The following is a 15,541-nucleotide window of genomic DNA, read 5'->3' as shown; positions in this document are numbered from 1 at the left end:
CTCCCCTGTCAGCTTGGTTGAACGCTGGACTTTTAGAGAAGCTCGTGGCAGACTCCCCGCCTGCATTCCAGCACAATTGGACCCTGACATCCTGAACACAAGGTGGCCTAGGGAAGCAAGCAGGGTAAAATAAACTTGCCAAAAATGCATGCTCCAAAACTCACCTTTGAGAACCTAGCCAAATTAAGTGCTTAAGTACTTTCTTTTATAGTGGGGTTAACTACCACCACAAAACACGGAACTTAAGTAACGGATTTGAGGAAAATTAATTGCAGAATAGGAGACAGCATAGCAAGAATCCCATGGCCTAAATCCTAAATCCGGAGCAGAGAGGGGTAGGATGAGAGAGGAGGATAACACTATGCTTCTTAACGCTTTCCTTCTGGAACTGAAGTTCAGGATCAAGGCATCAAGGGCAGAGCTGAACCAGCACAAGCACAATGACTCCAGTTCTTCTAAGATCATGTTTCTGGCATAGATAGCACATGAGAGTACCTCTACTCCAATTATTATTCCTTAAATTAGCAAGAAAGATAACAGAGTACAAAGGAAGCAACCATGTCTGCAGACAAGACTTTTGAAGAAACCGAGGGTCTTGAAGCATTTTTATACAAGGAGCCCATTGTTATGACCCTTTACTTTCTCTAGGGTAGATTTTGCTTTTAATCTTTCCCTTAACACCCTCTGGGTAGTTTGCTGCCACCAGGATTATTATATTCCAAGATATTTTATTTAAGTTTTCCCTTTTGTAACGTGCCTAAGCGTCAAGCTCCTTTGTGGTTCTATGTGGCCCTGAGGATAGGAATGGGATATAGCAATGACAGCTACTCTGGGATATAACAAAACAAAATAAACTTTTATTTAGTCAAGAAGCGTATCGGTTTCATAAACGTAGTTCTCAGTTCTTAAAGTTACTTCCTATAAACTCATTCACACAGATCTCTTCTAAGGCTTCACACACAGTTAGCCTCTTTCTCTAACTCAGTATTTCTCACAGACATGCTTAAAGTTACTCAGGCAGCACACAGCTAGCCTACTTGCTTCTGACTCAATATTTCTCTCACAGAAATGCTCAAAGCTCCTCAGGCAGCACACAGCTAGCCTCTCTTTCTCTGACTCTTATTCACAGAAATATTAAACCTGCTCAGGCAGCACACAGCTGGCCTCTCTTTCCCTGACTGAGGGTTCTTTCACAAACATGCTCAGTTCAGGTTCCATACAGGTAATATTTCTCTCATAAATACTTCAACATACTCAGGCAGCACACAGCTAGCCTGCTTTCTTCTGACTGAAACTTTTCTCTCTGCCCTGTCAGTCTCAGACTGCATTCCCTCCGCCCACACTCTCAGTCATGAGCCAATCATTATCACTCTCATCCCTCTCTTACCCCCACTCTTCACATGTCTCACACCAAGCATTTAAAGACACATGCACACATTTACTTGAAATCATTACACCCATCTATTTTGTCAACTAAATCTATTTTTACGGGTGAGCAGGGGTGGAGATCAGATTCTGAGCTGGAACAGAAATAGGTCAAACACACTTAGAATTTTTCTTCTAAGCTCTAAAATTAACATATTAATAAGTCTCACTGAAACTAACAAGCTAAATGAAACCAACTAAATAAGACCACAACCAAATCACGATGAAATATCATAATCAAGACACAAATGAGTTCCCAAAGTGAATATTGGTAATGTGAGCTGTCAGGTTTTTTGACTGTATTGGTTCATATAAGTCCCAGAATGTACTTTAGCTTAATTTTTCAGTAAGATAAACAGGCGTATCATCTACCTAGTGGCTGGAAACAAATCCGGTGAACAAACCCTTACCTTCCCCGTACTTTGTAAAATGGTAGTTCTTGTCCTCCACACCCTTTCCCTGCTGACAATATCTCTGGTTACATCAACCTCTGCATCTACAAAACTTCGCTGTTTAAGAGCAGTTATGTCATCGTCCAAATCAGTCTTGATAGTGGACCTCTTCTTGGCCATGATTTTGGCTTTGATAGCAGCAATTTTTTCCACAGACATTGCTTCAGATAAGGACCTAGAAAACAATTATTGCAGAAGACAAACAGAGCTCAGTTACAAGACAGCATTTATATGATTCAGTTGGTTTAAGCAACCTTGAAGCAAGACAGCAACAATTAACCAATGACTTTACTTAGTTTTACAACAAAACTTGAAAGTACTACTATGTTAGAGAAGCTAATTCACATCCTTGAGCAAAATCTGACAATTTCTACAGACACCGAAGATCCTGTTGTTAGTGACCACCACAAGACAGTCAGAGAATCAAAAAACTATGTGTACTGAAAGGGAATGGAGAAGGAAACTAAAGCAACATACTTCAACACTACTTCCATCTTCCGGATGAAAGCAATCAATTAAATTTTATGTACACGCCAAGTACTGGTCAGTGAAAGGGACTCTTAGTAGCTCTGTCATTCTTCTGTATTTACCGATTCCTCCAGATTCAATGCCAGAAACATAAAAGGCCTATTAAGTTCTTCTAGTTCTGTGGTCTCTTTCTGACAGCAAAACCAAGTATTGACATATCCATGTCATCATCACCACCAGCAACAAAGGAAGGCAGCAAACAGTTAACACACAATTAATGCTGATATAGTGTAATATGCAAATTGATAAACAAACAATTAATGTATAATATGCAAATTGATAAACAATGTACACAAATTGAAAAGAACAAAAACTGAAAAGAGCAAGTTGCAAATGCAATAATATGAAAAAGGCAAATTGCAAGTACAATAATAATGATAAACCAGCACAACAACAACAACAACAACAACAACAACAACAACAACATCCATGTCATGAACAACAGGACAAAGAGGGTGGTGGCATGAGCCCCAAAGGTAAACATTTGTGATAGTCACCCACCATTTGTCACTACCAAAGACCCTCAGAGACATTATTAGCAGGGCAATGTACTCCTGACTGGAGACCCAAATGGCAAGAAAAGTCACTGTTCCTACTATCAACCAAAGAATACATGTAAGAATTCCTGAATCAAGTGACAAACTTCTGGTTCATTATGCAAAGCTTAACCTTCATCCTTTAAGGGGTTTGCTACAAAGCAGCTGGACCTGCACTCTGCCTTACATAGAAATGCACAGGACAAGAAGAGGGCTGGGCTAACCCATCCCTTCTGTTGGATATGCTAGATCCATATGTGTATGTCAGCAGTGTACAGCAGTAGATAGAGCACTGGACTAGGATCTGGGGGACTCAAGTCTGAATCCCCAGTCTGCCATGGATGCTTGCTAGGTGGCCTTGGGCCAATCACACACTATCAGCCTAACCTACTTCATAGGACTATAAAATGGAGAAGAGAATGATATAAGCAACTTTGAGCGCCACTAGGGAGAAACATGGGGTATAAATAAAGAAATAAATAACAAGATATAGAGTAAGAGAGAGGCAGCAGCAGCTGGGTGAGCGTTAGAGACTGATGATCTTGCCTCAGCACAGAAGAGTTTTATAAATGCTGGACAAAAGTAATTGATCTTTGCCTCAGATAGTAATTTAGACAACTGAAGAATTAATACTTACACCTTCCATATAAATAGCATTTCAATAAAAAGTTTTCCTTGAAACTGTGTTTTATCTATGGATGCACATGCAGCTTTTTAAAGAACACCTCTGAGAAACAGGAAAAAATCATCCTATTATGGCCCCTTTCTTTTCCCTCAGTTAGATTTTTCCTTTAACTCTTTTCTTATACCCACTGGGTAGATTGCTGCCACTAGGAATTATATTCCAAAATAACTTAATTTTCCCCTTTAATCACGTGCCCAAGCGTCAGGCTCCTTCGTGGGACTATGTGGCCCTGAGGATAGGAATGGGATATATCAACTCTGGGATGAAAACAACTCCGGGATGAAAAACAAACAAAATAAACATTTATTTTTACAAGAAGCGTATCGGTTTCATACTGTTAATTAAGCTTGATGGTGTCAAAGATAGTTCTTAAAGTTTCTCTTCATAGGCTCAGTCACAGAGATCTTCATAAACTTTCTCTCTCAGGCTCACACACAGTTTGCCTGCTTCAGATATCAATTTCTCACTAAAATACACATAGACTTTCACTTTCAGGTGCACACATAGTTTGCCTGCTTTTGAAAGAATGTTCTCTCACAGACACACACAGTTCAGGCTTCCACACAGGTTGCCTAAATGAACTAGAATGAGAATCCCCTCGGGCTGCTTGCTCTGCCCAGACTGAATGTTCTCTCTCTGCTCAGTAACTAAAAACTGCATTCACTCCACCCACGCTCTCAGTCATCTCACCAATCATCTCACTCATTCATCCCTCTTTCACCCTCACTCTTAATCTGTATCACATCAAACATTTAAACACACACACTCAAAATCATTACACATCCCTTCAGCAATGTTCCCTCTTACTATCTGAGACAAGCTTGGTATGCACTTACAGAAAGGAAGCAAGGAGTTATTCTTACATCCTGTTTTTCAGAAGCAACAGAAAGGTAATGACACCAGAAATCCTACTGCTAACTATGTGTATTCATATGCACAGAATCTCAGTGAAGCATTGAGGAGGGACTTGGATATCCACTTGCCCTACCTCATAGTACTATCCTGCATGAAACATGTGGATCCTCAGGAAAGACAGAGGTAAGGCTATCAGCAAGTAAGTTGTCAGCCTGTGCAGTGGGAAGCCCCAAAGTTAGTTACAGAATTCCATTCAACCGTGAATCTTTCTAATGTTGATTCCCTGTTTTCCTTTCATTCATAGTATTTGCTTTTCAGTAAGTATACTGAATCTGCTATCATCTTTACAAACTTCTGCCTGCTCTCTGCTTTCTTTTCTCAGATACAAAAACGAAGCCATGAAACTGACTTGCCTGGGTAAGTCAGTTTGACTGAAATAGCTCGGCTTAGGATTTCACTGAAAGAGTTCCTGGTCAAGCACTTTAAGTCTTCCAGGTCTAAGACTGCAAAATGCGAGAGTAAGTCCTGCTGAATTCAATGGGATTTTCTCTTCTATTAAATATGTTTGAGATTGGGCTGCCCATACAGTAAAGAGGATGTTAGGAATGTTAGGCTCTTTCCTTAAATGGAAGGAGTGCATCACATTTTCTGCCCCTTCTTGTATGCCCCATTAAAAATAGCCATTTTCCTATTAGAATGATTCCTGAAAAAAGTAGCAAGACACTTCATACAGTCACTGTTATTTCCATTTTTAGGCTGCCCTAAAATGGCACATTTAAAGCATTCCTCATGTTTGCTGTGACACTTTCAGAAGGGCTTGTACATTGGGAGAGGTGCTCTATGAAAGCATATGCACAATTCTCAAATTACCCTATTTACTCAAATGCAACACTAGGTTTTTTTCCAGGTATACCATCCAAAAAAGGCAAGAGGGGCTTCATACATTCGCATTCATATTCCAGTTATATCCATCAATTAAAAAAAAATGTATATACCTTTTTTAAGGGGGTTCTTTTACATTGAGGGTCATCTTCCTTTTGAATAAATATGGTAATAATAATATCAAGAACAAAGCAAAGCTTGCCTGATCTGCTCTGTCTGTACAATGCCTTCCTTGTGCCCCTCCAGCCGAGCAGCCAGTCGTTCTTTGTCCAAACGTACACACTCTTCATCCTAGGAGAGAAGCAGTATTGTAAAACTACCCCATGGCTTCTTTTGAGGGGAAGCAGCTATAGCATCACAGAAGCTGTATGAAGACCCCACAAAGGAACCCTTTACCAGGCTGTAACAAGTTTATTCAGACTGAAGAGCAACAACCAGTACAAGTCCATAAAGCAGGGAAACAGGGATGCTGAGATTAATCTTAGGAATTTGCATCAATTTTTCCTGGCACAATTCTTCCCTACTCTCCTCCATTAGTATTTAATAGCCAATATGAACCAAGCCATTTTATCCGAATTGTTACTGCTGAACTGTTAATATCTAAAGTCTAAGCTGAAAGTTTACTATGGTACAGAATACGTTCCTGATATTTCAGGTGATCAGAGAGGAAGTTCTTCTCCACCAGGCTCACCCTAACAGAGGGCAGGATCAAAAGAATGGTAAAATCAGTTCCATGAACTGAGGACTGTAAACTCATTTCTTCTCAAAAGTTCCACCTCCACTCCACCACCAGCTGCAGAACAGGTCATTTTTGAAACTGAAGAGGAGTTTCAAAAGCAGTTTGTGATACAATGCAGGGGAAACTGGTAGTCTCAACAAAAACATGATCCTGCTGGTAAAGGGCAAGCCCTTTGCTTAAGTTTTAACAGCTCTTCAGACTTGCGATTTGTATTGAGATCACTTTCCTTCCCTTATAAAAACATGAAACATGATGAGTGGCATTCATGAGAACACAAGAAAAATATATTTATTCAAGGGGTTGTAAAAGTAAACAAAGACAAAAAAAACAAACATTACTATCTTACTTCTATTCTTGGTTTCTTTGCTTCTGCTAGTATTTCATCAGCAGCTCTTTTAACTACAAAGAAAATTTAAAATGTATTAATGGGGCAGCCTTTCACAAAATGGTATTATCACTAGCCTTGATAATTAAATTTTACCTTGAGTGGATCGCTGAAGACCTATTTCAAGCGGTGCGCTTCTGTCTATGCTTGACGATGTTGCTAGACAGCACAAATAGGAAAATACCAATAATATATTGTTATTTTTTTTTAAAGTACAAGCACAAAGCAATAACCAGAACAAAAAAAAAAGGGCAGAAAAGACAACCTACCAGTAAAATGGATCTAAAACTGTTTTCCCTGACTGGCCATTTCATGCCTTGTACAAAGAAAATACCAACTGATGCCAATTTTTGTACTTGTGGAGCTTCAGTCCCCAAAAACCTTCCACACTATATTTTGTTCTATCCTTTGTAAGCAAAGCCCAGAAATAAATTTCTTGCTGAATCTTAAAAGACATTGATTGTTTCCCCCTGCAGTGGAAAAACTAAACCTCCTCCTTTCCTATTTGGATCCATATGTCTCTTATAGAGTAGCAGTTTGCCCTAGCAGCTAACAAAATCCAGGCTCGAGCTGTACTTAAATGGTTGAGACTCCTTCACCTGTATATATACAGAATATACTAACCTGTTTTAATATACTTTTATGCATTTTTAATATTATAGTTTTATTGTTCATGTTTTACTTACATGCTTTGTTTGCTTGGTTGCGACAGCCTTTGGCCACATGGAATAAATATCCTTCTGAGTTCTGCCTAGCACAAACAAGTACCTGATTGCCAACTTTGCTTAGCACACACTTTATTGGACTACTTGGCCTTTCTTCTTAGGGGGCAACAGTCAAGAGCACTCAAAGACCCATTCAGATACTCACCGAACTTCATTTTAACTCCAGATTTCTGATATACAGATTAAGCTTAAGTACCATTAGAGGAAAAGGTGCTAGTACTATTTGCCCTCTAAAGGTTTGAAATTTAGGACTTTTGTTTACAATATTCTAGCATCTTTGTTTACAATACAGTTTGTTTACAATACCCCCTACTGTGCCACAGAGGCCTGATGGGTGACCCTGGGCCAGTCACAGCCGAACATACCTCACATGGTTCGTTGTGGGAGGGAAAAAATGAAGGAAATGAGAATTATGCAAGCTGCTTTGGGTTCCCACTGGGGAGAAAGGCAGAATATAAATGAAGTAAAATAAAATAAATATTATTACTTGTAAAGCTAAATGCTCTTAACTCACATGTTTCCCCATTCAGGTATGCAAGTAGATCTTTTCTGTCAGGCCTTCTTACCACCGGAATGTTTTCAGTCTAAAAAGAAGGCATTAGAAACACTTAGCAACCTAATAAGCAAACCCAAAGTAATAGCCTATATAAACTTTGAATCCACATGTCTCTTATACTTATATGTCAAACTACTTCTTGTATCTCAGATGTAGACAAGCATGTTATATATACCAGCTTACAATAATACAGCATCCAGTGAAGTTGCAGATTGTGTGCTCAGTTGTGCTACAAATAGCAGCACTGCCGAGAGAAGTTCAAACAAGCAAGGAACAGAAGACCCTGAAGGACCTACAGCTTTGATTACTCCAACCTGTTGCAGCAGAAGCAGTAAGTATTGCACAGAAGCTGCACTGCACTATCCCTTTCCACCCAGAGTACGCTTGTGCACTGCTAGAGCCACAAGGTCCACAGGATACTAATGCAACATTCTGCATGACATATAACAGGTGTTGTGCTTTGGGCCCTACAACATTAATATCTAAGGGGCAAACTATTATCTTACATGAAGAAATATGTAATAAAGCCTTGACAGCTGCTCCTTCTAGACAAATAGCTTCAAGCAGAGAAGTGGCAGGGTGTGCTGAGGAAAAGCTGTTTCATCCTTCATTCATACTCACCATGAGGGGAAAAGGTAACTGCTCAGGTGGAGAGGGAAAGGAAAGGTATAGGAAGAAGCAGTAAGCACCCTATCTTGCCTACTTCAGACTGCACTATTTCAAAGTTTCTTCACCTAGAAGTAACCATTGCTAGAGTATCACTAAATGGCACTTAAGACATTAAAAGGAAAATATCAATACACTTGCAAGGAAACTGCTATTATTTCAGTTATGATTAAATAAATCAGCATTTGACATAGGGGGGAGATAATCAGATCTCTTACCAACAGCATTTTAATGGTTCATGTCAAATGAATTAACGCATTTCATTTGAGGCTGGAATAGTCAGGACATTTGATAAATGCCCGTACCAGTATTTTTTTATCTTTCTGAAAAGTTAGACAGATTCATGGGCATGGTTAGGGATGGGGGCTTACAGAGGTTAAGAAGTGGCTAATTATTTTGCACGATACACTAGATATTGAGGGACCAATGTTCAAATCCCTGCACAGTCATAGACTCATCAACCAATCCCTACCACACAACAAAATGAACATTATGACCAAACACATTCTTTTATTCTTTAAATTCTGATTGATACTCATATGATTTTCTAGCCTGTATTTTTCAATGTCTTGGGAGATATAATGTTAAGCAATGTTATGCATGCAAGGTTTTTTAAAAATCATTGAAACACTCTTTAAATAGAGTGTTCAAGGTGTTAACCTTGGTGTTTAAAGCCCTTCACGGATTGGGGCCTGTATACCTGCGGGACCGCCTCTTCCATTATGTCCCCTGCAGGGTGTTGCACTCTGCAGACAAGCAACTCCTGGTGGTCCCCGGCCCGAAGGACATCCGTCTGGCCTCAACCAGGGCCAGGACATTTTCTGTCCTGGCCCCAGCCTGGTAGAATGCTCTCCCGCTGGAGATCCAAGCCTTGCGGGACCTGTTACAGTTCCGCAGAACCTGTAAAATGGAGATGTTCCGCCAGGCCTTCAGCTGAGTGCCAGCGGGTGTCCTCCTTCTTCCATCTAAGACCACCACTTTTTCTGGGGCTGCCCTCGGCCATCTGCTATACGCATATATGGACTCCCAATATTTGTTTAAACAGCCTGCTCCTGGACTATTTTAATGACTTTTAAAAAATTATTATTGATTTTATGGTTTTGTGACTTTTAATGTATTTTTTGAATGTTGTTAGCCACCCTGAGCCCATCTGTGGGGAAGGCAGGGTATAAATCAAATCAAATCAATAAATAAATACAATAAAATAAGATGACAGAATTAACTTATAACAGAAGGATATGATTTCCTACAAACTAAGATACATTTAAGTATCACAGAAGTCCAAGGGATTCTAGATAAATAAGGCTAAGACGTCAATAAGCCACTTGAAATTTAATGATGTTCAAAAAAATAATTTTACAAGTATTTAATTGACTCGTGACTGCCAATGCCAAACTGCATGTGAAGTGACAAAAACAGTGTGTTTCTTCACTCTTTCAGTGGTACTAAAATTGTCTCTTTTCTCAGAGCCGAGTTCCCATTGTTTGTTCTCTGAGCTCCTAGAGCAAAGTGATGATTTCTAAGAGGTGCTTTGTGACAAACATCTCGTCCTTTACAGTACCTATTTATTCTCCTTTTGAAGCTTTATCTTATTCCTTGAAGAAGAAGGCAAAGCACAGGTCAAGCGGGGAAAATAAGCAGCAGTACCACAACAATGTGCAAGATTACATGCTGTAAGACTAAGATGGACAGGGAAGGAACATAGTACTAAACAGTTGGATTCTATTACATAGAATAAGGCTAGCTGCATTACAAGACACCTGCCGTTTTTAAAAACTGCAACTGATAAAGAGTGACAATTTGACTGCAGAGATGGATGAGAAACATCTTCAGACTGAGCAGTTCTCTGCTGTTGCATCAAGCCAGCCTGATAGATATATCTGCCATCAATTAACAAAGACCCAGCACTCTGCATCACATGATAGTATCATAGGAAACATACCACCACCACCACCCCATATCTCACAACAGAGCAGGACTGGATAAATAGTGGATGGGACCTGATTTCCTGAAATCCTGACCCTCTGAATTTGAAATGTTCAGTTGTGGTACAAAACCACTGAGCAAAAGCTACATGGTACTACGAGGGAAATACCGGCACTAAATGTAGAAAGCAGTCAGAGATGTGCACTATATTTGAAGCAGGATGGCACAGAACATAAGTTTGCAGTAGCTGACTGGAGACTGATTTCCAGGGCTGGTGCTGATGCAATGACAGCCTCCAGCTAGCCACAGTTAGAAAACTGGAGGCAAGCCTTTTAAAAATCCTGCTCCCACTCCACAACTCCTTCCCTTCCAGGAGCAAATGATTCCTTCCCCTTTTAACTGTTAGATATCCATTCATGAGTTTCTGACATTCTCTGCTGTCAAAGCTAACTAGAATTTCCCTCAATCTAGTAGCTCAACTGCCACCACCGTTCAAATCACTGTATTACAAGAAACTCTGACTGGGATTAGTATTTTTAATGTAATTCCAACAGGTTTTGGAGATGGTAGAGGGAGGCAGGAGCCCTTGTGGGAGAGGGAGGCATCAGCAAAAGCTGACCACCAATTCAGGAACTGTTGTTAAAAGGGAGCCAGAGTTTTGACTGAATGGGTCTACAGTAGGATGCAGAAAATCCTAGACTCTGTATGTTTTAATAATTAAATGGGCCAAACAACAACTGGTTTTCACTAGGCCCTTTCACTAGACCTTAAAGCTTTATTTATCTTCACTCCAAAATATCTTCAGTGCCTGCCAAAAAAATATATATAAAATTTCCAATCAATAAAAAGCAGTTGTAAAGCATGAGAGCTAAGTGTGCTGATACATATGCATCCAATTCAAGTAATCCGATGCAGGACTGTGATTTTGCAGTAACTGATTTGGGAATTTTTTAGCACAGGATCTCATACTCTCAAATGATATAAGCATTCATCTGACAAGCATTCAGGTAACACTGTGTAATCCATTTTAAGTTTCAGTGAGAAAGGCAGACTACTATTAGCATTAATAAATAAGCAGGCAAACTAAGAACTTCACCAAGTAATATCAGAATCTTATTCTGTTGGATATATTTACCGCAGCACGCCGGACATAAACAGGATGTGAAAGATGCACATTATTCAACAGGAACAAAATTGAATCCAAAGTATAGTATTCCCTGGGCTGGCCTTCTTTTCCTGTCCTGTAAAATATGAAAAACAAAGAGCTTTAAAAAAAGTTTGGAGACAACATAAAAAAACACTGGTTATTTTCTGTGGGTGAATCAGGAGGACCAACTACACTGATGTACTAAAGATAACCATGCAGGATGAACAAGGAGCAGCTTGGTTATTGCTCTGTGGGATTGCCCATATGCTGGCAAACCTGTTGAGTAGTCTTTTAAGGAGCCTGTACTAACTGGTGTGCTAAAATTTTTAGCAGTGGCAGTTCAGATACTCAAATTATATTTTAACCAAGTACTAAAAATACACATGCGAACAATAAAAATGGGTTTGTAAAGGATGCAAAGAAAAGTCAGCCTGCTTTCTTCCTCATCACAGCCAATAGCCCCTTTGCCTTTCCACAACCCATCAAGACTACTGAGATTTTCCCTTACCTTGGCCTATAGGGTTAAGGACAGAAAATTTTTCATTTATCTATTCATCTTATTGAATGTGAAAATGTAAACTCCTCTCTCCACCACATACAGCCTATGGATGTATCCCACCCCCACCCCAGTATTATCTAGTAAAATTGCCCTCATAAGGGGCAAGCAAATTTGAAATTGGGTGCTGTAGTTCCAGGTAGCGCACACAATACAAACACTGCCAAATTCACTACAGAAGCATAAAGGCACAACGCCCCAAGAAATAAGCTCTTAAATAACAATTAATTTTTAACATGTGCCCCATTTTGACTGAAGCAGGGCTGAAGGGCCAGCAATAATGACTTCACGGACACAAGCAAAGAACTCTATAAGACTACTTTCCCTCAAAGACTGGAAACATTGAAGACTCTGCTAAACTCCACCTATTAACTCACCTCCCATCCATGAGCTAAAATACAGGCAAATATAAGGGTGCACATGAGAGACAAGGCAGAATTGCTTCCCAGGAACAGTTGTTGTCCACAGCAGGAAATGGAGGAGGGATGTCACAATCCTTAGCTTTTGTCTCAGAGTGAACAGTAAGGTTAGTTGGTCTTTGAGATGCTCCTGGACCCAGATCTTGCACAATAAATCCATAATACTTTAACAAGGGCTCTTAATGCCATTTAAACTGGGAAGAAAGGGAATAAAAAGCAGTTTTCCTGTGCTGGGGAAAGAGGATGAACTATATAATAGAACACTAGAGAGAAAGTTTCTAAAGGCCAGGCTGAGCCCACGTTTTCCATCTCTACCTGAAGAAATTTCATACCCTACCACAAATTCTGTTAGTCTTATTACTGGACTCTTGCTCTCATCCTGCTTGTAAAAAACGAAGGCACTTATATTTTGAAATATCATATGAATGTCAATTAGTGTCAGTTTCATAAGCTGCAATCCAAAGTGTCCACTGAAATAGTCTTCATTGGACTCTATCCCAGGGGTGGGCAAGTTGCGGCCCACGGGCCACATGTGGCCCGCTACAGTTTTTTGTGGCCCACCAAGACAATAGAAAAGTGTGATAGGGTACATTTGTCTCATTAAACTGATTCTAAAATTAAATGTGCTTCCAGCTATAGATGATATGAAATTAGCACAATAAATAAATTGAATAAAACTACCACTATTTTATTTAATTTATATTTATTGATTTTTATGATACAATTTATACCTTTTCTGAAATGCAAAGTTATCTAATGAATGCAATCATTTTAAAAGGTGCGGCCCTCCGCTAACCTCCGCTCCCACAAAGTGGCCCCTGAGCCAAAACAATTGCCCACCCCTGCTCTATCCCATAGGAGCAGCATTTCAGGGGGTATCTCACCGGCAAAAGAATAGGGGATGTGAGACTCATGCTCCACAGCAGCAAATCTACAGAAAACAAAGCCTCTGAGCAGAATCTGATAAACACATTATGTGGTCTTAAGCAAGCCTCTCTCTCTCTCTCTCTCTCTCTCTCTCTCTCTCTCTCTCACACACACACACACACACACACACACACACACACACACACACACACACACTCAGTCCTGTATCAGCTTTCATTTTTAAAAGACACTGCATTTCATCTTATAACTCCACAACAATAGGGGCAAGGGACTTACTTTTGGTTTCAAATAAAAGCTGAGACTTCCACAATCATGGCAATACATTGCTAAAACATTAGATCACACTAGAAAAAATGCATTTACTACTTTTTAAAAAAAATTCCAAAAGCCTTCTGGTGGCATGGCAGACAAAAATGTTGGGGAAACAGGGGTTTGCAGTGTGGATGCAGACCTAAATACTTAGATCAGTCATAAATAAATAAAAATTCCTACCCTTCAGCATTAATCTAAGTTGTTCTTAGTTGGTGGCTGACAAAGTGCTTGCACTGGCAGGACTTTCCACGTGCACAGTTTTAAAAAATGAATAATAACAATGTAAACCTATCTGGCAAGCATTCAAGTAGCTCACTAAAGGTTAGCCAGACTTGGTGATCATCTCATATCTGGCCATTTCATTAGAACACAGTAAATATGACTGTCAAACATGCCTCACACAAGATTCACAGTGTCCCTAGTTCTAATGTATCTCCCCTTCATGGACTTCAAGGCAACTTACATAAGAGTCCCAGAAGACTGTCATGCAGACACGGATCTGGACTGTACACTGCTTAGCTGCAGGTGTACATGGCATGCCTTGCTGTACCATGGACCCTCCTAACCATATCCTGAGAATCATGTAACTGTGGCAGAGTAGCCACAGTTCACACACAATGACAACACAAGCCAGTACGGATTTGGCTAACATGCCCTTTCCTTCCGTCGCATGCAGCTTGAAAACTGATCATTACTACTTTTGCAGCAAGTAATGTTTACATCTGAATCACAAGTATGGTTTACCCATTCCCTACAAAACAGGACTAAGTTGTGATTTAGAATAGTGATTTGAAGAAAAGATAAACTATAATTCGTGTTTTAGAAATGAAACTACGGGTTGTTGCAAAAGTGAAAACTTCTAAGCTTTAGTGGGACAAAGAATGGCAACAGGAGTGGAGAGACATCTTAGAACATGAAAGTCAGATGTTGCCTTCAAACTAGGGAGGAGAGGTAAGAATTCAAAAGTAAAACAAACTGAAACAATTCCTGGGAAAACAGAATTATAAATCTAACAAATAAAAAATATGAAAATCAGAGGCAAACCTCAGGAGGCTAGAGAAGGATGCAACTGCAGAGGACGCTGGGATGAAAACAACAGCGAGAGACACTCCTCCCTCCCTCTGCCTTGTATAAAGGTCCAGAAAGACAAAGGATTGAGAAAAGAGAATTGTTTCATTTTTTAGGTTGGGGGAAAAGGAAGAGTGAAATGATAAATAGAAGCCAACCAAATTATTGTATTAGAAAAAAAGAGGGGAGGGGGGGTCTGGCAGCTCTCTGGTTGTCTTCACACCCCCATTAAGAAAGAGGATGGGGAAGCCACAAAGCATTTCAGCCCCACCACCTACAGATCTATTCCCACTACTCCTCAGCCTCACATGCTCCAATGAAGATTCCATATGGTGGCAGCAGCAGCTCCAGCTTTCCTTGTCCTCTCCACTATGCAGTCCGGTCTCCAGGGAGAATCAATAAAGGAGATCAAGTAGCAGGTGGATCTGCCAGCCAATTCAAGCCACTTCCCTCAGTGCTTGCAGGGCATCTGGATCGCTCCTGGCTCCATATTCCTTTTCCACAACAACCAACCCACAACCACTTTCCAAGCATTAGCAGTGGCTGCCAGTGATTTGGCAGCTTTGTCATTGCTGCTTCTAACTCTCTGGTATGACAATCAGCAAGGGCATACTATCAAAACACTGCAAGACTAACTGAACTTTACAACATAATCCTGAATTTGGCTATTTGTTCTTTTTTCCCCACTGCACAGAGTATTTTCTTAGCCTTTGCCTATTTTGTCAGTGCCTTGGGTTTTGAAGTACCATTTGATGCTGCAGGAATGCAAAGTAAAATCAACATCGAAGCAC

At 40.1% G+C, this 15,541-nt stretch overlaps 1 protein-coding gene across 1 annotated transcript in view; it reads right to left on the bottom strand.

Moving 5' to 3' along the window:
• CDC73 (cell division cycle 73) overlaps window positions 1–15,541 on the bottom strand; it is a 153,917-nt gene that overhangs the window by 134,299 nt on the left and 4,077 nt on the right. The window contains exons 2-7 of the mRNA XM_054979549.1: window positions 11,496–11,601; window positions 7,727–7,796; window positions 6,584–6,646; window positions 6,449–6,501; window positions 5,566–5,654; window positions 1,836–2,052 (exon numbers count right to left, since the gene is read on the bottom strand). Coding sequence (XP_054835524.1) covers window positions 1,836–2,052; window positions 5,566–5,654; window positions 6,449–6,501; window positions 6,584–6,646; window positions 7,727–7,796; window positions 11,496–11,601 — 598 coding nt within the window. The remainder of the gene's footprint in view (window positions 1–1,835; window positions 2,053–5,565; window positions 5,655–6,448; window positions 6,502–6,583; window positions 6,647–7,726; window positions 7,797–11,495; window positions 11,602–15,541) is intronic.

The sequence above is a fragment of the Eublepharis macularius genome, chromosome 5, assembly GCF_028583425.1.
Source record: "Eublepharis macularius isolate TG4126 chromosome 5, MPM_Emac_v1.0, whole genome shotgun sequence".
NCBI classification, from domain to species: Eukaryota; Metazoa; Chordata; class Lepidosauria; order Squamata; family Eublepharidae; genus Eublepharis; species Eublepharis macularius.
Note: the sequence above shows the minus strand (reverse complement) of the source record. Positions and strands in the feature narration are given on the sequence as shown.